Source organism: Cygnus atratus, chromosome 3, assembly GCF_013377495.2.
Source record: "Cygnus atratus isolate AKBS03 ecotype Queensland, Australia chromosome 3, CAtr_DNAZoo_HiC_assembly, whole genome shotgun sequence".
Taxonomy (NCBI): domain Eukaryota; kingdom Metazoa; phylum Chordata; class Aves; order Anseriformes; family Anatidae; genus Cygnus; species Cygnus atratus.
In genome coordinates this window covers 37,015,767-37,042,397 of record NC_066364.1, presented here as the reverse complement: position 1 = coordinate 37,042,397, position 26,631 = coordinate 37,015,767, and the positions used below count along the sequence as shown (strand labels likewise).

At 41.1% G+C, this 26,631-nt stretch overlaps 1 protein-coding gene across 1 annotated transcript in view; it reads left to right on the top strand.

Annotated features, from left to right (window-relative positions):
* The first annotated feature begins 228 nt into the window (after positions 1-228).
* Positions 229-26,631, top strand: part of SNAP91 (synaptosome associated protein 91) — a 70,992-nt gene continuing 44,589 nt past the window's right edge. Inside the window, 6 exon segments of the mRNA XM_050709551.1 lie at positions 229-336; positions 792-945; positions 20,655-20,797; positions 21,802-21,877; positions 23,307-23,442; positions 25,395-25,488. Of these exon segments, the coding sequence (XP_050565508.1) occupies positions 816-945; positions 20,655-20,797; positions 21,802-21,877; positions 23,307-23,442; positions 25,395-25,488 (579 nt within the window). The 5' untranslated portion in view covers positions 229-336; positions 792-815.

Sequence of the window (26,631 nt, the reverse complement as noted above, 5' to 3'; positions counted from 1 at the left end):
GCCACCGGGCTGTCACCTGACTGCGCCGGGCCACCGCCGGGCTCCGTTCCGCCCCCTGCACCGGGCTCGGGGGCGGCGCTGCTGCGGCAGTACGCGGGGATTAGGCTGCGGGGAGGATTAGGCTGGAAATAGCAGCAGCAGCAGCGGCGGCGGCGGCTGCCGGGCGTGGACGCCCAGCGCATCCCCGGTGGCGGCGGGAGGGGGCAGCGGGCAGCCCGCCCCGCACCGCCCCGCACCGCCCCGCACCGCTCCGCACCGCACCGGGGGGGCTCTCGGGGCCGGGCCGGCAGCGGCGGCAGGAGGACGGGAGGGAAGGACGCACGGACACACGGACAGGTCGGTGCTGGAGCCCGCCGGGATGCTGCATGGCGACCCACACCTTTTGCTGGGGGGGGGGGGTGTTAAACGGGGACGGAGAGGCGGTGGGAAGGCGGAACATGGCGTGCCGAGCCGTGCCGAGCCGTGCCGAGCCCCCGCCCGGGAGGCTGCGGGCAGGTGATGGAGGGGGGGGGGGGTCGATTTCCTTCCCCCCCTCCCCCCGTCTCATCGCTGTTTGTGCTCCATCTCGGGCTTATCGTTATCCCCCCCCCCCCCCCCCCCCCCCGCGGTGTCTAAAATACCATTTATTTTTATTTATTTTTTTGCCCCAGAAAGGCTTACACAACGGGGCGGCGGGGGGGGGGGGGGGGGGTGGATGCCGAGGGAGCTTTGTGCGGCCGCGGGCCCCCCGCCTCCCCCCGGCCCTACAGCCGGCCTAGCCCCTTCCCCTCCCGTGTTTTCCGCCTCTGCAGAGCAGGCAGCAGCGAGAACCGAAGATGTCGGGTCAGACGCTGACGGATCGCATCGCAGCTGCTCAGTACAGCGTTACGGGATCAGCCGTAGCCAGAGCCGTCTGCAAAGCCACCACGCATGAAGTGATGGGGCCCAAGAAGAAGCACCTGGACTGTAAGCATCCCTCTGCCTAGCCGCAGCGGAGGCCCCAGGCTAAGGAGGCTGCCTGCGGCGCTCCGTAACGGGGCTTTGAGCCTTTTGGCTGCCGTGCTTGCTGTAATCCAGCTCGCAGATCGAAAGGGTTACGAGAAATCTCCAGGAGAGGATGAGTTGTTATTGCATTTCTCCTCACATTGCATAATACCGCTCTTTCAGCCATTTTTTTTTTTCCCTCTTGACCTTTTAGCCAGGAAGGCAGCGCAAAGCGTGCCTCTCAGCACTGAGTCCCTCAGGGAGCGAAGGGGATCAGACCCATGGCAAAATGGGCACACGCTTGTCACTGCCTCCCTCAGCCTCCCCAGCGATGGATGGTGCTGGGCAGGGGCAGCGACGCTGTGCCAGGAGCTGGCCAAGCACTGACAAGAGCAAGGCCATCTCCATTAGATGGTGGCATGTCGAAATGATCAGGGAGCCCGATAGCACTGCGCTGTGGGTTGGAACAGCCTCTGGAGAGTTTAGGGGCTGTTGCTGAGGTCCCAAATATCTGAGAGCAACTTCACGATCCCCCTTGATGGTTTCCACCATCTCTTATTGAAGATGGCTGGTGGCTTTGTCTCACAGACTTTTAATCTATTCCGGACTTGCATGAGCTAGTTAATGCATGAGACAAGGTTGAAGTCAAAATGTTTCTTATAAAGCAGTGAGCTAGTAATGCTTTGTCTTGACAATTCTCTTTCTTTTCATCCCACTCACTGTCAGCCCCTTCTTGGAATCACCAAGGAGTTAGGATGGTGAAAGTACTTAATTGTATGATGTTAATTGGCTTTGTTTACCAGTAGTAACTCTGTCTTGCTTTGGACTCAATATAGAAACAGCAGGTTTTCATGTTGCCTAAAACTAAGTGTTTTTTTCCTTTTTTTTTTTTTTGGAAATGCTAAGGACACCTGGTAAGAAATGCTTTCAAGTAAAGATAAGCAGGGTTTTTTACCAAGAAGTCTCTTGGCTGCTGTCCATTACAAAGTAATGCTGGTGCAGGTGCATGTAAATACAATTCTGATGATGCTGTATTTCTTCAAAGGAGGTAGTATTACTTCTGGAAAATAACTCCAGATCTTGGTGTTAATGGCTTCAGAGCTAACCCCATAAGTGGCAACCTACATGTCAGCCTTCAGGCTGATGTACTCTTTATGTATGGCGATGAGATGCTGATGTAAGCAGCCTTGACTGAGGACTGGCTTGAGCATAAACTGTTGTTAAAATAGATCAGCTGTCTTAATATCATATAGTCTCACTTTTTTTTTTTTGTGTGTGTGTGTGTGTGTGTATTAAAAAATATCCTTTGACTAGTATAGATAAGCCACTGAATATAAACTTCTTGGTTATTGATGTCTCCTGTGTTGATGTTTGGTAGCTGTCGACACTTCTCAATCTGTAGGCTGTGTATGGACAGTCCTACTGTATCTGTTACTAGAAGCTTTAGTTTTTTTTAAAGAAGCTTAGTTCTTGTAATTAAAGCAATGCCATTTCTGTTTAATACTAGTATATACACATATTTTACACATGTAAAAATGAAAGTACTTTCTGGAATGGGCAGGATTAAAGCGAGGTAGAAATAGTTTACAAGTGCTATATTAGGGTCTGGAAAGGGATTGTGCTTGGATATTGGTGCTAATATTACTACTTCAGAAAATGAGACTGGAGGAGATTGAAGCCTCATATTCTATGCAATTTCATACCCACCTACATGTAAGATGCATGGGAGAAAGAGGAAGGATCATTTCCTGGGAAGATACATCCTTGTCTGTGTTATCATCTGTTTTCCAAGCTGTATGCAAGAGTTGGGCATTTAACTATCTGATATCGTTAAAGACAGAATTTTGTCAGTGGGAGATACATACATTCAAAACTGTGGACTATAAATGAAAAATCAAGTTCATTTTTAGAAGAGAAAATATTCTCAGGCTCTGAGACCTGAGGCATCTCCTTAGAATTGTGAATTGTTAAGCAGTTCCTTGAACTCTGATGTATATCTTGTGAACAAGTGTTAAAATGGGCCTTACATTGTAATGAGAGCATAAATTAAAAGTTCGCCCTCTGAAAGAGCAATACCTCAGTACATGCAGGAGATACTGCTAGATGGAGGTCGGGCTCTGAGTCACGTGGCTGACTGCATTTCCAGTTGGTTAAGTAGCATATGAAAATGTGGAGAAGGGAAGGCAAGGTAAGACTTGCCAGTGCCTTAAGATAAGTTTTGAGTTGAGGTGTGAAGGATTTCAGTGACTAAGACTTTAGATACTAGAGAAGATAGCTGCGCTCCAATCACCTTGTGCTTTATTAAAAGCTACGATTCTACTGTCAGCGTGGTGGTACCGTGCCCTTAGGGATCTCTGTAATTTTATTTGGTGTCTTAGGTTGTGTGACATGACACCAGGCCTCTATCTTCCGGTGTCCTGCTTAGCAGCTGGGCTTTGTAAATTAAATGGAAAGATCAACTATTTAACATGAATTAGATAGTCCTATGAGGATGCAACATTATGCCTGTCCTCATAACTTTTCTACAGAATGTATTAGTTCTGTAGGTTTTTAGAAAGGTGGCAGATGACAAGGTGGTTTTTTTTATGTGTGAGTAGAACTTAAATAAAGGCAACTTGCTCTGACAAGTAAACAGCACGATTTGAGTGTGAGTGCATGTGTGTCGAGAAGAGAATAGAATGAAGTGTCTTCTATGAATAAAAGCTGAGCTGCTGAGTGTTTGCCTTTGTGTGACTTTTTGTACTTGCACATCTTACAAGTCCAGGCTTTAATATGGATGCTGCTGTCCTTTGGCATGGACTCTGGATGCTGCACAGACTTGTTATGTAATGCAGAAGTACTAAAGTATGGCTAGGTCGCTAATACTCATTACTAAGATTTACCACTTTCTTGAATTCCGGCTCTCATACAAGTTAATTTTCAGCAACTGATGGAAGTAGTGCTAGGTAGCATTAAATAAATTCCCAAGTCTCTGTTGGGAGAAGAGGAGCATAAATCTAGGACGCTGTGATGGTTTGGGGCAAGGTGCTGCAGTTAGCACAACAGAGCTCTGATCCTTGTGGACTTACCGAACTGTTAGCACCCCTGACACAGTTTCTTTATTCCAACAGAGGTCTTAAAGTTAGCACAATGATATTGATTCAACTCCCTCAGCTAATTGTGTTGTGTTAAATAAATTACAATTAGATACAGCAAGGGAAGTGTTTACATGGTGAAATCGGGATTAGCAACTTGATTTTTTTGGAAGCAGTGAAAAGGGCCGTTGTGCAATGGGTGGGTGAGATATATATGGGCTGTGTTAAAGATATATGAGCTCTGGTAATTCAACTGGGAGGGCAAGCCTAGAGCCTGGCACAGAAGTTTCCTTCTCAGAATTGCTCTGAAAGATGTGTTAATGCTTTACTGAGAGTTTGATTACGTGGGGCAAGCAAAAGCCATCTTCCAGACTTGGATGTGGTGGCTCTGATGGTATCAACAGGGAGAAGCTTTCAGAGAAAGGAAATAACTTTTAAATGATAAAACACATGATAGATCAGAAAAAAATAAGTAAATCTGAACAGAGCTCCTTTTATAAAGGTTTTAGCTCAGAAACAGACCAGTGATTTTTCTTTTAGGGAAGTGAAGTGGAAACCAGCGAGGCTGTTGCATGTGTGGTTGGTTGTAACAAGTTCTTGTTTCTGAGATGGATCGAAATGGCTGGGATTTTCCTTGACTATGTTTTGTCAAGTGAATTGTTTTGCAGCAGGAGGAAGTTCTGGAGTGTGTAGTCTAAAAAGACCGTGTAATGCCTCCTTACTTCCTTAAAGTAATTCTTGTAAGGTAGAAGGCCCTTCCAGAGGCCTGATCAAAAGCCAGGAGACTTTTATGAAATGTGAAAACAAAGCAGATGAAGACCAGGACTGAATTTTCAGTGGCTATGGAGTTAACCTGGGTGTATATTGCAGGAGCAGTAATGTATTGAAGGTTGGACCAGATGATCTTGGAGGTCTTCTCCAACCTAAATGATTCTATGACTCTGTGATTCTGTGTATTTCCATCTCAGGTCTGATTTGGCACACGTCTGTGGCTGACAAAAGCTCTAAAAATAGATGTATAGTTTAATTTACATTGGTAACTGAAATGCAGGGCTGCTGTCAGTATTTTCCTGATACGGGTACTTGTCCTTGCAGTGTTTTGCCTTTATCCTTCAAACTGTGTGGATGACCTTAAGGAATTTGAATTATTGTGTTCTACAGCGTTGAAACAGGAATGCTGATTGTTCAGAAGCAAAGAGTTAAGCTTTCTTCCTGTGCTCAGTAAATATAACCCACTAACCCACAGGTTAGTCTTAGGAACCTCTGTCTCATTACTGTGTGTGATTACAAAATTACATATTGCCGGCTGGATTTTGGGAAAGGTGGAAACCAGCACAGCTATCTTCAGTCACTCAGCAAAGGCACCTGTTAACATTTACTTGAGTGTGTCTTTCAGAAGTTGTTTGCTATTGTGGTGATTTGGAGAGCATTCCAGGTCTGTTGGCTCTTGTGGCCCTTTTCTGAAGGGAGTAGTGCAGACATTTGAGTACTGCAATGCTCTGCAGTCTGGGTGATGCTTTGTCTTGATGGCTGTGGATTATCTTCTAAAAAAAATAATTGCTGAGAACCGAATCTCTGTACAAATTGTGTTTGATCCTTCACACTTTGCTAATGAAACTACTAAAGTACGTAGAGATATACAAAAATAATTTGTCATAGTTTCCATATATGAGAGAACTGGCTTTGGAAAATTGTCATTGAAGATCAGTTGTAGTACAGTGTCTTGTTTTTGTTTTCGCAGCTGGGTTGCACTCTGCATTGTGAATTCCTTCTTGACATCCTAGTGAATCTCTTTTTTTCACAATGGAAAAGAAAAATTCCAAGCAAGTAATTATTTACTTAAGTAATCCATTCAGTAATGGGTAATGGATTAGCATTTTTTTTTCCTGAAAGGAGTTGTCATCACTCTCCATGTTGAATGGTGCTCTGTTTCTGTGAACCTCTCTCATCTCCTTTCTCAAAACAGTATTGAAGACTTCCATCATTTGGAGATGGGTAGAACTGTAAGTAGGAATACAAATATCTGTCACGGGTAAGGAGAGCTAATATGAAGGTTTTTTAGATTAGTCGATCTTGAATATTTCTATAACATTAGCTCTTAGTTCCCATCCTTGTCCCACTTAAATACTGTTTTTAAGGCACGTGTACCTACAGAAGGCCGCCCTTTTAATTAAGTTAAGACTTGGCCAAGCAATACTTCTTAAAAAATATGTTTGAAGCTGGGGTGGAAGCCCTGATGTTGTGCTGATGACAGCTTTTAGGATTCAGATTGGGTGGGATCACTTGATCTTGCGCATCAGAACTGTTCTGCCGTTTTATGGTACAATGCTTAACGAAAGGGAGGATAGGAAACAGAAGAGTGGGTAAATAGTGTAATATTAAACTTTCTTTTATCTAAACAGTGTAACTTGATAAAGTTAGATTGTTAATTCCTACCCTCCTTACCCTCAGCTGAAGACATATTTGTAGTCTGTTTTCAACAGTCATCAAGATCCTTCTGTTAAACATGCTTTGCCAAGGTTGTGAATGATCAGTCTGGGGAGAAGTAAGGCCTTTCTGCTGTAATGACTTCTGTTAGTAGACCTTGACAATGGAGTAACCATGCCTTTTCTGCTTTCTTTGCAGTCCTTTGTTCATGAGATGGTCAGTATGACATGTGGCTACTTTTCTTTTACATAAATGCAGTCTTGCATTTTCTAGTTCTGCACAGATGAAAAAAGAGATATGATTTTTTTTTTCTTCTCCTGAAAGAGCAGAGCAATAATACAGTGACTAGTCCCTAGTTTTCATCACTTCTATTTAGTAGTTGAATATGTCTCATCACAGCTTAGCAGTGTTTACTCCGCTAGATCCTGGGCAGCAGTGATTGAATGTCTTTTTTAAAAAAAATAATTTAAAAAAATCTGTACTCTTATTTCCACGGTTTGATTTGATCTGTGCATCTGACTTCCTGACCTGGCTCTTAAACTTTCTGTCTTCTGTATGCACCTTCTGTATGCCTGTCCAACTAGTGAGGACTTTTCTGTAGTCTCCAAGAAAGTACTCTGTTGGACTGGTTAGTCCATCCATCTATGTCTCTGTTTCTTGAAAGATCCTCTGAAGTGCTTAAAAGTAGATGGCAGCCACGATAACTCTGCATTTTGGAAGCTATTAATCTTCAGTGCTTCTTGCTGCATAGAGAAAACAGCAGCAGTGGGTGATTCTTCCTTCCAGCCCCTTGGAGTCGTCTGCTATCTTGAGGCCTACTTGTGGTCTGAGAAGCTGCTCTACTGGGAATAGTCTTTGAATTGAGAGGAAACCGTAACCAATAAGAGAATTGTTGCCCCATTGGTCTCTTCTTCTGAAGAAATAATAATATAGCAGAGGCACACCTGCATCTGGTATCTTTCTGCGTGTTTTCAAAATACTTGAAGCTGCCGGCACTCTTCCTGCCTTACTCATGTTTCCCCCAGTATTGGATGTCCATGGCGAAGTGTTGGCAGTAGGGGGCTGCAGGGTGTCTGCTGTCAGGAGCTACCCTGGTGCAGACACAGCCAGCTCCACCACAGACCTGTGTGGTGGTTTTATCCTGCTGGGCAGATGAGCTACACCACAACAGCTCTCTCAATCCCCCTCCTCAAAGGGAAAGGGAGAGAAAATACTATGGAAAGGGCTCAAGGACTAAGATAAGGACAGGGAGATCACCCAACAGTTGTCACCATGGGTAAAACAGACTCAGTATAGAAAATTAATATAATTTATTGCCTACCAGTAGTGGACTAGAACAGTGAAACTAAAAACACTTTCCCCCCCATCAACCCTCTTCCACCTCCTCCCAGGAGGAACAGGTAATGGGGGCTGTGGTCAGTCCCTGATGCTTTGTCTCTGCCGCTCCTTCACGGTCACTCTCTGCCCCTGATCCACGCGGGGTCCCTCCCACGGGATGCCGTCCTGCCCGAACTGAGCCTGAGGGGGCTGCCCACAGGCAGCAGCTCTTCAAGAACTGCTCCCACATGGCTCCGTACCATGGGGTCCATCCCCCAGGAGCAAACTGCTCCAGCACGGGTCCCCCATGGGCGGCAGCTCCCCCCAGACCCCCTGCTCCTGCGTGGGCTCCTCTCCACGGGCTGCAGCTCCGGCCCGGGGCCTGCTCCTGCGGGGGCTCTCCATGGGCCGCAGCCTCCTCCAGGCCACATCCACCTGCTCCACCGGGGGCTCCTCCACGGGGGGGCTGCAGCGTGGAGATCTGCTCCATGTGGGACCCGTGGGCTGCAGGGGGACAGCCTGCTCCACCAGGGGCCTCTCCACAGGCCGCAGGGGAACTGCTGCTGCGCGCCTGGAGCACCTCCTGCCCTCCTGCTGTACTGACCTGGGTGCCTGCAGGGCTGCTTCTCACTCATTTCTCACTCCTTTCTCCCAGCTGCTGTTGCACAGTAGATTTTCTTCCCTTCCTTAAATCTGCTCTCCCAGAGGCCCACCCAGCGTCACTCCATGGCTCAGCTCTGGCCAGCAGCAAGTCCCTTTTGGGGCCGGCTGGAGCTGGCTCTGACCTGACATGGGCTGGGCTCTGCTCACAGAGGCCACCCCTGCAGCACCCATGCTACCAAACCTCTGACACATCAACCCAATACACTATCTTAGGACACAGCTGAGTTGGTGACACCTCCGGGAAAACATATTTAAGAAAAGTCAGACACTACTGCCCAGGCAGCAGAGAAGGGGTTGAAAGTGAGAAAAAAGTAGAGGGAACACCAAGGTCAGAGGTGGAACAGGAGGCACTCTGGTGTTACAACAGATATCCCCTGCACATAGCCTGTGAAAGTGACCACTCTTCTCACACAGGCTGCCCCTACAGCACCCCCACTACCAAAACTGTGCCACATACACCCCCTATCCCTGAAGGAAAATAAATAAATAAATAAATAAATAAATAAATAAATAAATAAAAAAGGAAAGGCCTCCTGCAGTCAGCTGCAGACATATGGTGTTGCTGAATAAGCTGGCTCCAATCTTTTCGGGAATGGAGGGAAGGCACTATATCTCTTCCCTTAGTCTTACTATAGTCTAAAGATGAGTCAATTGTTCCAAACAGTATCATTAACTTCATATGTGCTGTTCCTTTTTGGAGCTTATTTTCAAGGCACAGATCAGAATGTTGGTTAGGTTGGAAAAGGACAAGTTCTGTTATGTGCATAGGGAAAATATCAAAGGCATGAAATCAGTTGCACCAATGAGTATCTGATGAAACTTGAATTGCCATACTTCAATACATACAATGTAGATTAGGAATAATATTCTTCCTGGTTTGGAGAGATGGGTTTCAAATACTATGAAAACTGAACAGCAAGGAATAAAGCAATCTGGGAAATTGGGGTTGAAATCTCAGCATGGGACTTCCGGTGTGCTAAAAGAACAGGTAATCTAGCACTAGTCTGAACCCTGAACTCAAACTAAATGATATGATATAAGAAGCCTTGCTAGGAGCTTTGCAGGCACTGACCATTAGCAGCAGGGTTTGCAACAGTATTTGTGTTCCCCTGAGTCAGCAGTACCAGTAGGTTTGCAGTGTGAAGCCTCATTGGTGAGTTGATGCTAGAGTATCCCACTCCATCAGACTCAGCATGGTTGGTTAGCTTCCCTAGTGGCCAAAATTTTGCTTGGATGACAGTTTGATGGCTTGAATAAAACAGATGTTGGCAATTGCTGGAAGGCAATCAGAATACTTGGCAGAGGCTAGCTTGTCACTTTGCAGAGTATGGTTTTCTGCTTTTTTCTGGAGCCTTGCAAACCACATGCTAGACCCCTAAAACTGTTTTTAATACTTGTAATTTTGCTATTTTGATCATATTTACTTCTCTCTGGAAAACAATTTGAAGTAAGTTTTGCAAGGGTGGGTTCATATCTAGTAGTCAGTAAGGTCCTTGTGCTCATAAAAATTCATCTCTTCAGGTTGTCAAACATTTGTTGAAGCAGTTGACAGTTCTAGTCCACTAGAGAGGGAGTATACCAGCAGCCTGGACTAGTGCTACAAATGGTATTGGACGTCAGCCTTGGAAGACTTGACCATATCACCATGAACATATATGGAATACTAGAACAGTGTTTTCTATGCTGCTGGAAATTGCACGGTGCCTCTGAGGTTTGCAATTTATTCCTAGGCATAGTATATAGCAAATGGCGTCAATATTACCACTGACTGCCAGACTAACCAAGTCTAAATACCCTCCTGCTCCTCCTCCCTGTCCAGAGTAATGTGATTTCATGCTTTGTTTTAGATTGTATCTGTATCTCAACTTAGTTTAATGAAAGGAATTGGATGCTGAAAAGCCCTGATGTCATGCTAATGTTGTAGATTTGTATAATCTGTACTCTGGCCATTTGAACTGAGACAGTATGTCAGTTGGCTTGCTGGAGTCTTTTTTTTTCTTTCTTTCTTTTTTTTTCTTCTAGCTATTGATAAAAATCAAAGGTGTATATTTGCAGAGGGGATAGTGTGAGTACACAGGCATGGCCATGCTTGAAGGCCACCAGGAAAGTATGCCCTGCTCCTAATGTGTAATGCGAACTGCAAGTTGCTGACAGGATGTGTCTGCAGCTTGAGTCTGACTCGTTATGGTCAACCTTTTCTTTGGTCATAAGCCAATATGCGAAATTACCACAGGTAGAAAGCAAGTTGGCAGGAACTCCTGGTGCTGTAGTTGGGCCACAGACAGTTGAGCTGTGTACTTTGTCAAGGTGGCTTTAATTTCTCTTTACTGTCTTAAGAAAGGAGTGAAAAAGAAAGCAGTGTTTTGGGTTTTTTTGGTCCCCCCACCCCCCTATAGGTGTTTAGGAGACTAGGTTATGGCTGAGATGTGAAACACAGGTAAGGGTAGATTGAGAGTTTGGCGTTCACTTGAGCTAAGATTGTTCTACCAACTATTTAAAGGACCAAAGAACATACCCTTTCAAGAAAGTGCCTTAAACTTTGCTAAAGAGGTGGGATAAGACCATGGCACAACAACTGACAGTGTACTTGATCACTTCAAACTGAATCTTGGCTTGGCACAAGCATGGATGACACAATGGCAGCGGATGCTTCCATAGCAGATGGTCAGCTGTTAGCCTGCAGAGACTGGCAGGCTCTTGTGGCTCTGGCATAGTTTCTTTTTATCACTTAAGTCTATCTGATAGTTTACAGAATGTTCTAAAATGGTACTCCACAGAAATGAGAGGAAGACACGACTGCTCAAAGCATGAATAAAACATACTGACTTGTCGCCCACACCCTTAAAATTTATGCAAGTCAACAAGTTTCTGGGGAGGTCCTCAAAATGAGGCAGTGATCTTGCCATAGTGCAGGACTTTGCTAGCTAGAGAATGCATCTTTACACGTAATTAAAGAGCCCACATAGATACAATTAAGTGAGAGTTCAAACTCTTTTTAAAAGGATTCTTCCTTTCACTTCTCATTTTGGAGAGTGTAGGACTTATATGAAAGGGGGAAGCCAGCTGGCCTGTTTCCTGACTCTGAAGGCTGCTGTTTCTCATTATATAGAGGTTGAATATAGACACAAGCTTTAACAAATCATTGCATTGGTTCTTTAGCAACCCTGGAGTTTTAAAACCCAACCTTTTCAAATCGAGGCTTGGGTTTGGAGCTTACTGCATGATTCTGGAATCCAAAGTACAGTAATTGTGCCTATAGCTCTTAATCCAACTTTTATAGCTTCATTTAAACCCATTTATAGGAGAATGTACATTCTGCTAAGGGGCAGCAAGCCAGAGGAAGTCAGCATATCTAGTGTGCCAGTATTTTGAAAACATGTACAATTTATCATGAGTGATGCCTAGTTTCTGGCTCCTAAAACAGAAAACTATTTTCATATGTGAGCCTTGCCTATGACTTTCTTATGTGTTTCTTCATTCTAAGCCATGTTGAGTCTTCCTGGCTTTGCTAAGCTTTATTCAAATGTTGAATCGTTCTGCTATTTGTGAATGGCAAGAGTATTAACAGGCAAAAGTTACAAAGTTTACAGTAGGTGATCTTAAAGAACTTCCTCCTGTTTACCCTGAGGCTGGAAGATGCTTAGGCAGTATTATGAAAAGTTACCTTTCAAAACTCACCTCCGTAGTGTGCTTAGGAGTATGATTGACACTTCTTGGTATTCCAGTCTAGAGACGTGACTCTGCACGAAGCTTTGCTGACTGGATTTAAGCCTGCCTGACAGGTTCCGACTTCCCCACTCATCAGTAGCTTGATACGAGATTTCCACTGCCAGTGGCAAATGCATCTTCCAGATGCAGTGGTGGCTTTGAGCTGTTAGATAGCAACTTACTACTGTCAGTTTCCTTTGAATGTTAGTAGTCCTAACTGCATCTTCCAGCTCTCAGGTGGATATTCCATTCAGTTTATTAGCAGAATTTTTTGCAACATTGAGAGATCTGCAGTATGTGAAAGGTTGCAGGTTTATGTTGAAATGTCAAGTCTACTGCTAGTTTGTTTCTCAACATTTCTGAGACTTAAACTCCCCTGTCTGGCTGGCAGAAGGAGAGGATTTGTGTTTAACTTGTGTGGTATAAGAAAATGATCACCAAGGAATTGCGTGTTTAGTTTCATCCTGTTGCATTTGTTCTTTTAGCACAGAGAGGGTGCTCCTTCTAACCCCAACGGATGTCAGTCAGCTTTGTAAAACCTGTTTTAAGATGCAGCATTCGCATATGAGGCAGCCTTCTGCTTTTAGGAACTCTTACTGTCTTTTTATTAGTTGCCTTACAGATAAGGGACAAAATGGACTGAAATGTTTACACCCATATTATAAAGTACTTGCTAATGCAACTATGCTTCAATATGCCTCAAGGAGAGTATAAAGTCATACTTTTGCACTGACTGCATGGACAAGTTTGCATAACACTTGGTATTCTTTTCCTGTAGATATGTCCACTTTTTCAGTGGGACTATCTACATAGATGTGCACATTTCATTCACAATTAAGAATTTCAGCCCATTCTCAGCATCCGGTGATTGCCAACTCAATGGAGCACAGGCACTTTGGTCTTGTTTGGTTATTTTTCAGGCTGTCTATACTGAAGGTTATATCATCTTGTGACATCCACTGACAAAATATCTGGACTCTTAAAAGAATCCTGCTGAAGCAGCTGAAAAAGTGTGGCACCCTATCTGGCTACTGGAAGTTAGATCTGTCAGCCACTGAGGCTGCATACTCAGCTGACCTGTTTCTATCAGGCATGCAGTAGCTAATTAACATACCACTGAAGTTGCTTGCACATTCTCATCCCCACCCTCATTTTTTTCTATGTATTCAGTGTGTAACAGCTAAGCAATGGAGCTAAAACATCAGGCTGCTTCCAACATATTTTCAGTCTAATTCAGACTTGCAGTGAATTACAAACTGCTGTTCTGGGCAGGGTTGATAGGCTAGTGAAAATTTTGCTTCTAGACGTTTATTAAAAGCAAATGTTTTTCTCAGGAAAGTAGATCTTCTTGGGGGTGGAAAGCGCTAAAGAGAGTTTATTCTCCTCAGAATAAAAATGATGGCAGCATGGCAACTCAAATAGCTCGTGCACCATGCCTCCATTGATTACCACTTTCTACCAGATATGGTTGGAGTATACGATCAGCACAACATGTAAAGGCTAATTAGGAAACGCTCTAGGGCAGAGATTTCAGTAAATGACCCCATACCACTGTGGCAAACACAGAACCCTTCCTTTTCCAGTGTAGCTGTGCTGTTCCAGATAAAAGCTGCAGCTGGTGGTTATTGATAGTTCAGTAAACAGCCAAATAATAAGAATAACGAATTGATATAGCCAACAGGTAATGTTAGGTGTTGTTCAAACTCTTGGAAGGATATTCACAGCTGGAATTCTGGTATTCAGTTACAGCAGTAACTGTACTAGGCCTTATCAGCTTCTATACTTCTAAGAAATAATCTTGCAGCAATATATCCCCATAAAGCTTGTTTTTGTGTATGCAACAAGACCGAGGATTTTGTATAGGGCAGTACAGAGACCAATGGGGCTGTGGTTGTGAATGTGTGCTGTGGTTGTGACTGCGGTAAATGAATGTGTGTTTTGGTTAAGGCTTCTAGGCTTGAACTGATGAAGGAGCTGGCTTGTAGAATGAGGTATGAAGCTTGCCATGATGGACAAAAGTTATTTTTTATCCAAAAGTTAGTTAGCAAAAAATAGTTAACACAAGGCTTTCTACTTCTAATAGTAGTAGTGGTTTTTTGTTTTGTTTTGTTTTTTTCCCCATCTAAGATGCTATATTAAGATAGGATGGGGAATGGCATTTCTCCAAAGCAATTGCTTTTATGAACTAACCTTATCACTTGGTGTCGACCAAATACAAGTGGCATTTTTGTATATCTTAAGCTGTTGAGAGCTGTCCAAGACATGTCCAAGAAATGTCCAAGAAATCCAAAGGCGATATGTTGCTCAGCTGCTATTTGTAGTGAATCAGTAAAACAGAGCAGTGGTACTTTCAGCTCCAGAATAACTTGGTATTTCTTGTTGACACAAGGAAAATTGCTCATTACTTGTGTTTTTGTACTAAAGACACGTATCTGTTGAACTAGTTGTGGACAGGATTTGTGTGAAGGGAAGCACTGAAATGGGAGTTCTGGGAGGCAGGAAGGGAACATAAAAGCAGAGATTTCTCCTCTTCCCCTTTCTTTGCTGAACCTGCATTCTTGCCTGAGACAAATTCTTTGGTAATTCAAAGTAAGTGAATTCTGTACAAGGAGGGTTCAAGAGTGAGCTTCTTAATTCTTTGGACAGGCAAAAAGATTCCATTCTTAATCATTAAGGCTATTCCCACTGTGAAGTCACTTGACAAAGCTGCTGTGGCTGTGGTCTGGTCTGAATGTCATCTTTCAATTGCATTAACTTCAAGGAGGGAATTCAAATATAAACGCTAAAGGTGAAGCATTCTTCTGCTGCCAGTGGAGCTATGTTTTTGATTTTTTTTTTTTTAAACAGTATTCGCAGTTCATGGAACATTAAGTTGATTATTGCAAGAATTTTCAACACAGTATTATCACACCTTTTCCCCATTTTTAGTACTTAGGGTAGCCAAGCAACTTAGGGTTACATCCTTTCAGATCTAATAGAAAATTACCTGACAGTTGGCTTTTATTTCCACTTTCCAAGAGAATTGCACCTGAACCTCTCAGGAGGAAAAGCCCTATATATATATATATCATTGAGAACTGAAAGGGACAAAAATCCAATGTAGCTGTTTTAATATTGTTAATGAGCTAGGGTGGATTTTTCCCAGATAACTTATAGGCTTGGTATGCTGGGGAAGGAAGGGTACAGACTGTATGATAGTGCCTTGGAATAAGATGCAGCAATGTATATGGGCAGTAGATTTTTCAGTCTTGGTTTCAAAATCAAGATTTGGTGATTTAGAAAGTGGTGCTCTTCTGTATTTGAAAAGGAATAGTAGGATAAGAAGATGATTCTAAGGCTAATTAAACTCTTAATTTGAGAAATACTTGTAGGAAGGTCTGAGAGAAGTCTGCTTGTACTCTGTACTCTGTCTCTCTGCAGACTCTTCATATAGGGAAGACAAAACTGTTTCTCTTATGCAAAACTCTTAATACAAGAGTAGTGTGAGTATGCCTATGAGGAGGCAGACAAAGAAATTGGATAACAGTTGTCTTGGTGAAGGATGAATTTGGGTGGTGGTATTTTAGGGAAGGAGGTCTGTGAGGTAAGGCTGGAGAGAGGACATAGTAATCTCCTGAAGTATTTGTAGTCACATAGGCTATGTGCATTAGAGGGAATGTCTTTATAGTACCTGGAGAACACATGTTTTGTGGAAGATTTAGGTTTATAGAGTTGGCATAGGCATGAAAGAGTGTAGACAATCTCTGGAAGATGATGGACTTCAATAATGCTGCTGGGTTGAAGGTGAGATGCACTTAACTCTTGAGGCAGACTTCTGAAGAGGAAGGAGGAGACAGCATGAGTTGCAGTTCTTCATAGGGTCATATTATGTTGTATGTTTGGAGATAGAGCAAGCTGGGGGTGAAAAGAGTAGTAGATGCTAAACTTTATGCCCAGAAATAACTTTCTGACTCTCATTTTTGGAATTGCTTGATAGTTGGAGCTAATAATATTAAAATCATCTCAAGTTCTCATGAGCAATTTCTGGAGAAACAGAAGCCAATAAATTTGTTCTGCTTTTCAGTGCTGTTTTGTGGCCAGCCTTCTGCAGACCGGGAAGTTCAGCTCTTGTGTTGGTTAGCACAACAGTGTAGTAGCTTCCTGACAAGGTTTAATGTCTTGCGAGGGAGGACTTCTGCTGTTACTTGGCCACTTAGCTTTTTTGTTGAGGCTTTTAAACTTTTACTTTAAGACACTTCTTTCCATTCTTGACTAGCCCAGATTTGGAACAGTCCTTCATTTCCTTTTCTGTAGGTTCAATGTGTTCAAATTCTTATAAGCAAGAAAAATTACTTCTGAAGACTATTGTAGTGTTCAATGGAATGGTAAGAAAGGTTGGGGGGGAGAGGGGTAGGGTTACTGTCAGAGAGATTCAGCAAAATTTAGGAAGTGAATGTGTGACACAGCTCAGATGTTGAGGCAGCTCGCATGTTAATTCAACCTGGAATTGGTAGCTCTTGCTATGCTGGCACCAACATCCCCCTGAACAGAGTTCTTGTGCTACACTGCTGTTTCACTATATACTGGAATGTAAATTCTGAATAATTTACTTAGAACTGGGAAATCCCAAGTCTGTCTATTAAAGAATTGAAAGTTAAAAAGAAAAAATAAATAAAATAAAAATCGGAGATTCAGAATAAAATCTGAAAATGTAAAGAAATGAAGAAGGTCTTTTAAGGTGTTGTAGATTCTCTCTCATTCCAACAACAACAACAACATAACAAACCAAAACATTAAAATTAAGAAGTAGTTTTTAATGAGGCTACAGTCTGAAATTCTGAATACAGTGAAACTTTTTGCTATTCTCTTTTTTTTTTTTCCCAAAAAAAACTTAACAAACACCAAAATTAGCCATATCTTTCAAAGATCATGAGGAGCTAAGTTGTCTTAACTTCCACCTTTCTCAGTGAACTCTCCCTATCTTCCTCAAGTTGATAGACTTGTCTTGTTAGTAATGAAGGTGTTAGTCATGCTCTAGCCTTACTTCTCTTCCCTGATTAAACTGCAGATATCTCAAGACTGGGTTAAAAAGTTGGCTAGTCAAGGAGTTTAAAGGCTGCTGTTCAAATTTAAGATATTGTCAAAGAATTGACATCCTTTTTTTTTTTCTTTTCCTTTTTTTTTCTTCTGTTGCACATCAGTTTTTCATCTGAAAGTCCAAATTACACATATAATTTAAACGAGGATCTCTGGACTGAGTGTTCAAAATATCAGCTAGTAAGATGTGAAAGGAAGAAGTCATGTACCTTGATTTGGCAATTTGTACCAAAAATTTGGCAAAACTTATTCCTGCAGTAAAAAATTAATTCAAGGGAAAGGTATAGGTCTTTACTCTCCAACAACTACACTTGTTTGAAAGTAGCACTGAAAGCACTTGCTGCTATTGCTGTAGAATTCCCAGACTCTTACTCTGTCTGTAACTTGTATCCAAACTCAATTTCTGGGTTTGGTTATTAGCTGTCATTGTACTTGTTATGGGTGTTTGCGGTAGTAGAAACTTCATCAGGAAGTTGCCTTTAATCCTCATTCATCCTACTTCTGTGTATCCCAACCAGAATCAACTTTGCAAAACTGTTTAATAGGGCTGCCAATGGGCTGTTCTTCATCCAGTAGTTTTTATTATTACCTCTTTCATATTAACAAGTCCACCTGGGACTTGCTTAGAAGACTCTGAACTTCATTGCCGCTTTGAAAACTAAGATTGTGTGCTGACAGTAAATGTCTGAATAAGCATATCTTATGAAAATGTAGTTTCTAGATTTTTTTTTCTTTTTCTTTTTCCTCATATCTATTCTTCACTGTCACATTGAAAACAAGTTCATTTTGCTGACTCTTATCTTAAAATTCCATTTAGCCACCATACAAACTCTGCTCAGAATTCAGTAAGTTTAGCTATGCTTGTCAGTAGCTCCAGATACTGACAATTGCTAATTAAGAGAAGGCTTTGCAGTGTTGTAGAAAGAAAACTGGGAAACTTGAATTCCTTAACTCTGCATGATGACTGAACAGAATTAACTAGCTAACTTACCCATTTATTTATTTCCCCTCCCCCTTCAGATGACAAGTAAAATCTTCATGTGTGGTTTAATTCTTTTTTCATTTGCTCACTGAAAGTAGTACACTTAAATTTAATCATACCTCCCTCCTCGGCATACTATAATTACTCATGTCCTAAAACATTTTGAGCTGCATACTCAGATGCTGTACCCTCCAGCAATTCAGAGCGGATCAGAAATGACTGAGTGCTTTTAGAAGCAGTGCTGCAGCAGCGTATATGAATCGTGTGTTCCAGCCAGCCATGCCAGCATTGCTGTGGGTGGACTCATCTGAGGTTTCATTATCTAACACCCACAGACAGAATACACAACTTATACCACCTCTCTTCCATAGTGAGCTATGTACTGCAACTTAAGACTGAGAGCTTGCAAATTTGATGCATTTTTCCCTTACGCTAAGGACGAAAGCTATTGTCTGAAGCAAAACCTGAGTGTGGTAAAGAGCAAGCAAGCTGCTTGTGGCTTGTTTCTAGGCTTTTACTGATCAAAGTCTTCTATAATTCATTAATCCGCATTGCAGAATAAAAGATTATTTGCCTGTTTTTGCAGCAAGATCAGGGAGAATTGTTAGAGCTCTGTGAGCTTGAATTGCTGTCATTCAATAGTATGACTTTACTACTGCAATACTTAGTCTTCAGAAGTGCTTCCTTCAAGGGTAGTATTGCTGAGACTACAGAAGTTAACCATGCATTTCAGAAGGTGTTCCAAAAAAAAAAAAAAAATCCAAAAAATTAAGAAACAATAATTAAACTTGGTTTCTCTGTAGCTGTAAACAGGTTATTCCACTGACAGGAAACTGAAGAAAACTTGCAACTTTTATGCCCATTCAGAAAGACAATTTTAAACACAAGTACCATGGTTTTCCTAGGCTTCTGACTGAGCTATAGATTTCTTCTATCTAAAGGAGTCTGTTTAACAGAAGTTAAAAAAAAAAATCATTTGCCAAAGCTTCAAGAAAAATTACTAAACTTCTGAATGCTTGTAGTACTGCAGAGTGTGTATCGGATCACAGAAGGTGGTTCTCAGAAGCTGACACAACTCAGTCTGTTTTGGCTGGTGTCCTCTGGACTTTTCTTGCCCTGCAGAAGCAGTTTCGGCAGTTTCACAGCAGCCTGAACCTTGGCGTTCTGCTCTTAGCAGCATTAATGTCCTCTGTTATATAAGGTTGTGCTGGGGAGGGAAAGCAAGTGGAAACCCTACTGACCTGGTGAACTGAACTACTGTAGTGTTTGCATCAGGTGCACGTAGTTGAGGCGTGCAAGGATCAGTCGCAGAATAGCATGTTTACCTCTAGGGTAGAAAATCTGTTGTCACTGAATGACTTGAATAGTGAAATTAACATTTCTAGTCGGGGGCAGGGGAGGGAGAAATATGTGGAAGATTATTAACAATGGTTACTCAGGAAAAAGTAAAAGATGACCATTTTCATTAGTAATGGAGACACCGATTAGTCTAGGAGTTGAACTTTTTAATTTTTAACTTCTCTTACTTAGGTCTTCAAAGGTTAAGTTTCAGCTCTACAATTAGGTCTTTGTTTTGTGCTGTTTGTGTTGCATGAAGTCAGGGCTGTGTATGGTATCACAGAGGTTTTAGTCATGCAGTTGTGGTATGCAGTTTCCAACTGCATCACAAAATCTAGGTAATAGTTTGTAGAAAGTCATTGCCAGATACCTAGCAAGTGTCTGTATGTAACAGGTATAATAAATTGAAGATCCTTTCAATAGAGGTGGGATAGAGATGCTAGTGGCTCTACTACTTTTGATTAAGTATTTATCTTAATTTCAGGACTCATGCTTCAGTAGAAGCCAATATCTATCTTTGCTTTCTTTCCTAAAGTTGAAGAGGTATTAATGCATGCCTGAATGCACTCTTCTGCTCTCTAGGTCTGTGAAGACTCTAGGAGGTGTGTTGTAGCATGCTGATGAAACTCTAACCTCTGAGATGGCTAGAGTTTCAGTTTCTGGTGATACATCTTTTTGCTGATGTGACTGGGCTTAGTGAGCTTGCTGTACTGTCTGTAAATGGAGAATTTGATAATACTTATTAATCTAATCCAGAGACAATGAACTGTCACAATTAACTTGAAAACCCACAAGCGGTAGTCACATGGCATCGTGTACTCTACAGTCATCTGGGGTGAAGATGGAAGAGGGTTGGGGCATAGCTCAGGAAAGAATTGTTGGAAAGCTAGTATTGTTTGTTAGGAGAGATCAGTGTTATTGTCAGGATGCACTGCTACAGCCTCAAAGATATAAATAATATATGTTTTAAATGTAGAGGTTAAGTGCTGAACTTGCTATTTGTCACAACTATGACCTGCAGCCAGGTAGGCTGAGAGGTTGGGCATGCTGCAAACTTTTTTGTCTTGTTTGTAGCACCTAACACCTTCCTTTTGTCTCTCCTACAGACTTGATCCAAGCAACTAACGAAACAAATGTGAATATTCCTCAGATGGCTGATACGCTTTTTGAGCGAGCAACAAATAGTAGCTGGGTGGTTGTATTCAAAGCCTTAGTTACCACACATCATCTAATGGTTCATGGCAATGAGGTAAGCATAAAGCTGAAAATGTTTGTAGTACAAAGGCATCTCTCTGAACCAGTAAGGACCTGAGAAAAAAAAAAAAAAGTCGAGAATTATTATTTATGAGAAACAAACTTCCAAACTTACCTTTACCATCATGCTGATTATCTGTGTCTTCATCTATATTATCTATACCATTAAGAGCAAGCAGCAGCCTCTTAATATGGTCACAGAATCTATGGACTATCTGAAGACAGAATGATGCAGGATTAAAGACTACCTGGGACTTCTGTCAATGATGAACAAAATCTAAAAAGAAGCTCTGACAGTTTTAGCATCCTTGATGGTCCATCTCACTCTGTGCATTGAATGTGCATGATGATTGGTTATGATATTAGGGACCTAGAGAGTCAAAATCATTGTTTGAGGATATGTGTACCGTCATAGTGCTTTAGTATGACTATAAAACAATTCCTCCCTGACAATATAGAAAGCATTTTCTTGCAATGAACTTCTCTGATGCTGCAGCGTAAGTTTTTTCCTCCTGTCCTCTTTTTATGTTCCAACTTTGGGCCAACACTCTGATTTGTTTTCCATGATCATTTCAGCCTTAGTCCTGGTACTCAATGTGGGGCCTACTAGTTATTAAAATTGGTTTCTGCTAAGCTGAAGGCCTAAGGCTGATGGATCAATAAGTCTGGGACTTGCCTGGATATGCTGCTTTGCAAGCAAATAAATCTCATGCTTTCTCAAATCTCTCTAAGAATTAGCTGTTCTTACCGCTCCTTCCTTCTGATCAATATTTTGTACGGAATTTGTTTTTATGTATGCATTAGGATATTTAGAAGAGATTCATGCTAAACATAATTAATCTGAATGGATGAAAAAGGTTTTGAGGAAAGTATAATAGGCTGTGAAAAAAAAAACTGGGTTTTCATGTGTGTATACTAGAGCTAGACTAGTAGTCTTCTTGCTAGGAGGTACAAAATCTTCAGATATAGCCTGTGATAAGAAATAACTTTGTGTTGCAGAGATTCATTCAGTATCTGGCATCTAGAAACACATTGTTCAACCTCAGCAATTTTCTGGACAAAAGTGGATCTCATGGTAAGCCTACTCATGCCTATTACCTTAGTAAGATCCTAAATAAGATACTATTGTTAATTTGCTTCTCCATTCATAAGAAGTTAATAATATAAAAATGATTCAGTAGCACATTTTTATAAGTACTTAATACAGGATCTCAAGTTAAATGGGAACTCCTGGATACTTTCACAACAATGTTTCTCAGTTCCTGCAAAATGAAAGGTGTATTGGTGAAATCTTCTTATTCCTTGATTTGAAGGAGGAAAAGCTTGTTTTATGGAAGCTCTACTAGAGAAGAGAGAAAATTTGTAATGCAGCAGGTGTTGGTGGATATTTGTACAATGCTACAATAATGGGCAAAATAAAGGAATGCCATGTTACTTTGTCTCTTGTTGGAGGCATGTGAAACCAAAAAGACTTAAGTGTCTTTTAGAAATAGTTACACAGGGCAGGAACAAATCCCCCATAGTATTAAACCTCTGTTTCTCCAAGCAAAACATGATTTGCATGTTCAACAATACTGGTATTTGGCAAATGTGAATTCTGCTCAATGCATGCTTTTGTGTACTTTGCTGATCTCTCTAAACTTACATTAGAGTTTCATAGATAACACATCAGTGTCATAGATAATGAATCATCAGAAAATGGTAGTAATAAGCCTGAGCTGGCAGAGATGCTTAACATAGAGAGATATTAAGGAAAAATACAGTTGATGACTAAGTTGAGGGATGTGGATTTTAAGGAAGGTAGCAAAAAAGGACCCATACCAAAGAGGATAATCAGTTACCTTCTGCATACATTTCAGTAACTTAGAAGAAGAAACATTGAATGAAAAAACAGTGTAATTCTAACTGTTCAGAAATTTTATAGACTTCAAGGTTATTGACGTTTGAGGCTGCTTGCCCAATATCATGTGCCTTGAATATCTCTGGTGTAACAACTTCACTAATATCTGTGAATGCCGACATAATTTCTTTCTTCTAGTAAATCTAGTTGGGGGAATTTTGAGGGTCCATGTAAGAACTGGTGGGACTGATGTATGTAGAAAAATGGGAGTTGTAATTTGAAATCAATCATAGAAGCCATATACCAGTTAAGTATAATCTTTCTGTTAAATTGGCATTTTTCATGTTTACAGAGGGGGTAACTAATTTCACCATCAAGCCATGTTACCACATAACTCTGTAGTAGCCACCAGTAGGTTTCCACAGGAACCCTGCCATTGGTGCATTGCATACATCTGTTGGTAGTAGAGAGCAGTAGTAGATTGCTTCGATGCTGCACTACTGTATTTTCTTCAGAGGCAGTAAGATGTCTTCTGATGCCAGTTCTGTATGTGGAGTTGTATATTGTAGGGTATGCTGCCTGTATGTTACTGTTTACTAAAGAACCTCCAAACAAGCATACAAATTAAATGTAAAATTTACCTATTTTGTTTGTTTGTTTGCAGGTTATGACATGTCCACCTTTATAAGGAGATATAGCAGATACTTGAATGAAAAAGCGTTTTCCTACAGACAAATGGCATTTGACTTTGCAAGAGTGAAAAAAAGGGTAAGCAAAGTTTAGATACGTAAACTGGTTGGGTTGCCAGACCCATAAAAATCCTATTTATGGCATTACGCTTAATTTTATTTTCTTAATGACTTAAGTTATTTTTTTAGCCACAATGAAACACCAAAATGGTTGGATTTCTTAGGTATTTATAATTGGTTAAAATTACACAAGGTGAAGAGGAAAGACTGTGGGTACTAAGCCAAATATTGAAGACCAAATTAAGGTGCCTTGAAGAACTGGGAGCTTTTAGTGCTAAGTATTAAATCTGACTCTTAATGAATTGTGCTGCAGGGAAACTGTGTTTTAGAATTTGGGGAAGGAAATGCTCTGAATCTATATTTTGGATGTTTCATCACTCCAGACACTTTCCATAAGAAAGATGTCTAATTATGAAGGAAAATCAAGTGAACACCTGAAGTTCTTAGGAGGCAACTTAGCAAATGGTTATAAACTGAACAGAATAGGGCTACAAACTCCTGTTTTTGTTTGCCACAAGGGTTGTGTTTAAAAAAAAAAATCTGAAAAATTTTAACCATGCTCAGAATAGCGTCTTGGTATTTGTCAGAACATTTCTTGGTCTCTTAACTGGGTCTTCCATAGCACTAGATTATCTCTTGAAGCACTAACTATACTGTAAGTGGCTTAACACCCACTGAAGGTATAGTTGCTATATAGTGACTGCATACTAAAGTTGTCCCTTCTGATGATGAGTTACATACGGGATCATTCTGGCAGTTTTGGTGTATTCTGCAGCTTTGTATTCTGCTTTGGATTCTGGTAACACAGTCATCAATGCTAGGTTTTCATCTCCGGCTGTCTCAAACTGCTAGACAGTGTAGGGCCTACTGTAACAGCTTTGTAGTGTAGCTGGATGCTATTCCAGTAGCAGGAACCAGAGTAATCTTTTGAATCTGTCTGGTATATGAATCACATATAAGTTTTTGACATAAAGCTGGTAGCTAGTTGGATTGATATTCCAGGCAGACTTTGATCCAGTACAGCACAGTTGTCCTAACATCTTAGGTTCCCTTTGTCACATGGTGCCTTCACCATGTAAATGTAAGTTTGGGTTGCTGAGCTTCCTTCAATTTCCGCCTTGTAACATGTTGCTGCAAAGCCCTTCTGTACATATTATTTCCGGTTCTCAAAATAAGGTGCCTCAGAGTATAGCGTAAAATAAGTATAAACGGCGGTATGCCTTCCTGGAGAGTAGACACCATACCTGTCAGTGGCCAGAATGGGTCCACACATGATGACTGTTGAGTGGGTTTGTGATATTCAGAGATAAAAATGGTTATACATGAAAACATGAAAACTACTGTGGGCTGCAAATAAGAAATATTACATGTCCATGACTACTAGATGATCCCATTGGAATAAAAGGTCAGGACTGCTAAGGCAGTTCAAAGTCAGTGATAGCATTATGAAGAAATAATGGAATTAATTAGTACTCATGAACACAGAGGAAAGTGTCCTATGGTAAGAAGCTCTTAGCAAAGGCTGCCCTGATTTAAGTTATTGACATGCATATATTGTGGCACTTTATGGGAAAAAAGAAAACCACCCACAATCTATAGAGATTTTTTTTTTGTCTTCGGTGACCATAGACATGTCATTAAAAAATACTCTCAGCAATGAGTTGTCATTAGTTATTCATAACAAAGTTAATGCACAAAGACTAAGCACTTCTGCAACAGTATTTCTTGTCAAGTTTTTCAAACTCTCAGTGTCTTCTTTACATAAAAAGATCAATCTCTCACATTCATCACTCTAACATAAAAACTCTTCTTCACCTGCTGTCAGGGGTGGTGGCTGGATGAAGTGCTTTCCATGGCAGCTCTTGTGATGTTGAGGGAGGCAGGAGAATCAGGCAGTGCTCCAACTATTTGAAATGGGTTAAGCTTAAATTTAGATAGTAAATCAGTTTGGGGAGAGGGAGAGAGAGAATGCAATGGCTTCTGACCTGTATTCCCTCTTGCAGAGCTGATGGGGTAATGAGGACAATGGCTCCTGAAAAGCTACTGAAGAGTATGCCAATACTACAGGAACAAATTGATGCACTACTTGAATTTGATGTATGTATTGAAGCTGACCCAGCATTAACACTAATCAGTGATTTAAAATGCTGCACTGCAAATAACATATTTCACCTTATAGGTAATGCTTTACAGATCTTCCCATTATTTGGAAAAAAGTCCACTTTTTGGTGTCTCACTGAGATATAGTGCGGTGAAATATGGCACTTTTCTATATGTATGAAATGCGCAAATGTGGATTTTCTTGGAGGGTAACAGAATGGGAAATGAGGGCTGTTGAGGAATGTTGACTCAGAGAATGGAATGATGCATCTTTTGCATCAGAGAGGGGAAAAAATGGAACAAAATGAGATTAAAGAAACATTTTTTCTGTCTTTTGGTAACCAGCTTCTTTTTAAGGGGAGGCCATTTAAACACCTCATGTAGTATTTTGCTTCCTTAAAACTTTCACCTGGTTTTCAGCTCTAAGTGAACTGACTAAACTTTAATCTAGTCTTTTCATAGAAATAAGTGTCTTCAATTTATTTATAATGCTATTAATGTTGGTGGGATTATTTATCTGCTTTATGAATAAAAAGAGGAATCAGTTGAAAGTACAGAGTAACATTGCAGAGAGATCTTTGAAGAATGGATCTTGAATTTTTTTCTCTTCTTGATGGGTGGAAGGACACATTCCTAGATGTCTAGGGCCCACTTCAGCTTTCAGAGGAAAGCCTTAGAAGCACATGGTTTGGCTAATGTGTTTTTGTTACTTAAATGACTTAGGAATTGTGATAGTGGTCTTGGAAGACTTTTTCTGATTTTTTTTTTTTTTTTTATCAAAAGAGATCTTTTAATAAACAAGTAATTTTCTGCCCAAGTTAACATGAGAACTGGAAGGGTCTTTACTTCATTAACCTAACTGTATTACCTACTAGACCACTGAGGCTTTTTTTAAACAATGCTATGAACTCACTCCTTTTGTCCAGTTTCATTAAAGCTTTGTTAAGTGTCCTTGCCTTCCACCTCTTTGTGAAGAAGTCAAGACTAAGACTTTTACTGTTGTTGGGGATACTCTTCTGCTGTAGTGGTTTGTTCTGGATTAGTGGGAAATAAAAAAGCAAACTGTCATCTCCAAACTGAAACAGAAACAACCTTTGTTTATTTTTTGTGTGTGTGTGAAAATTTGTATTCAGTACTTGA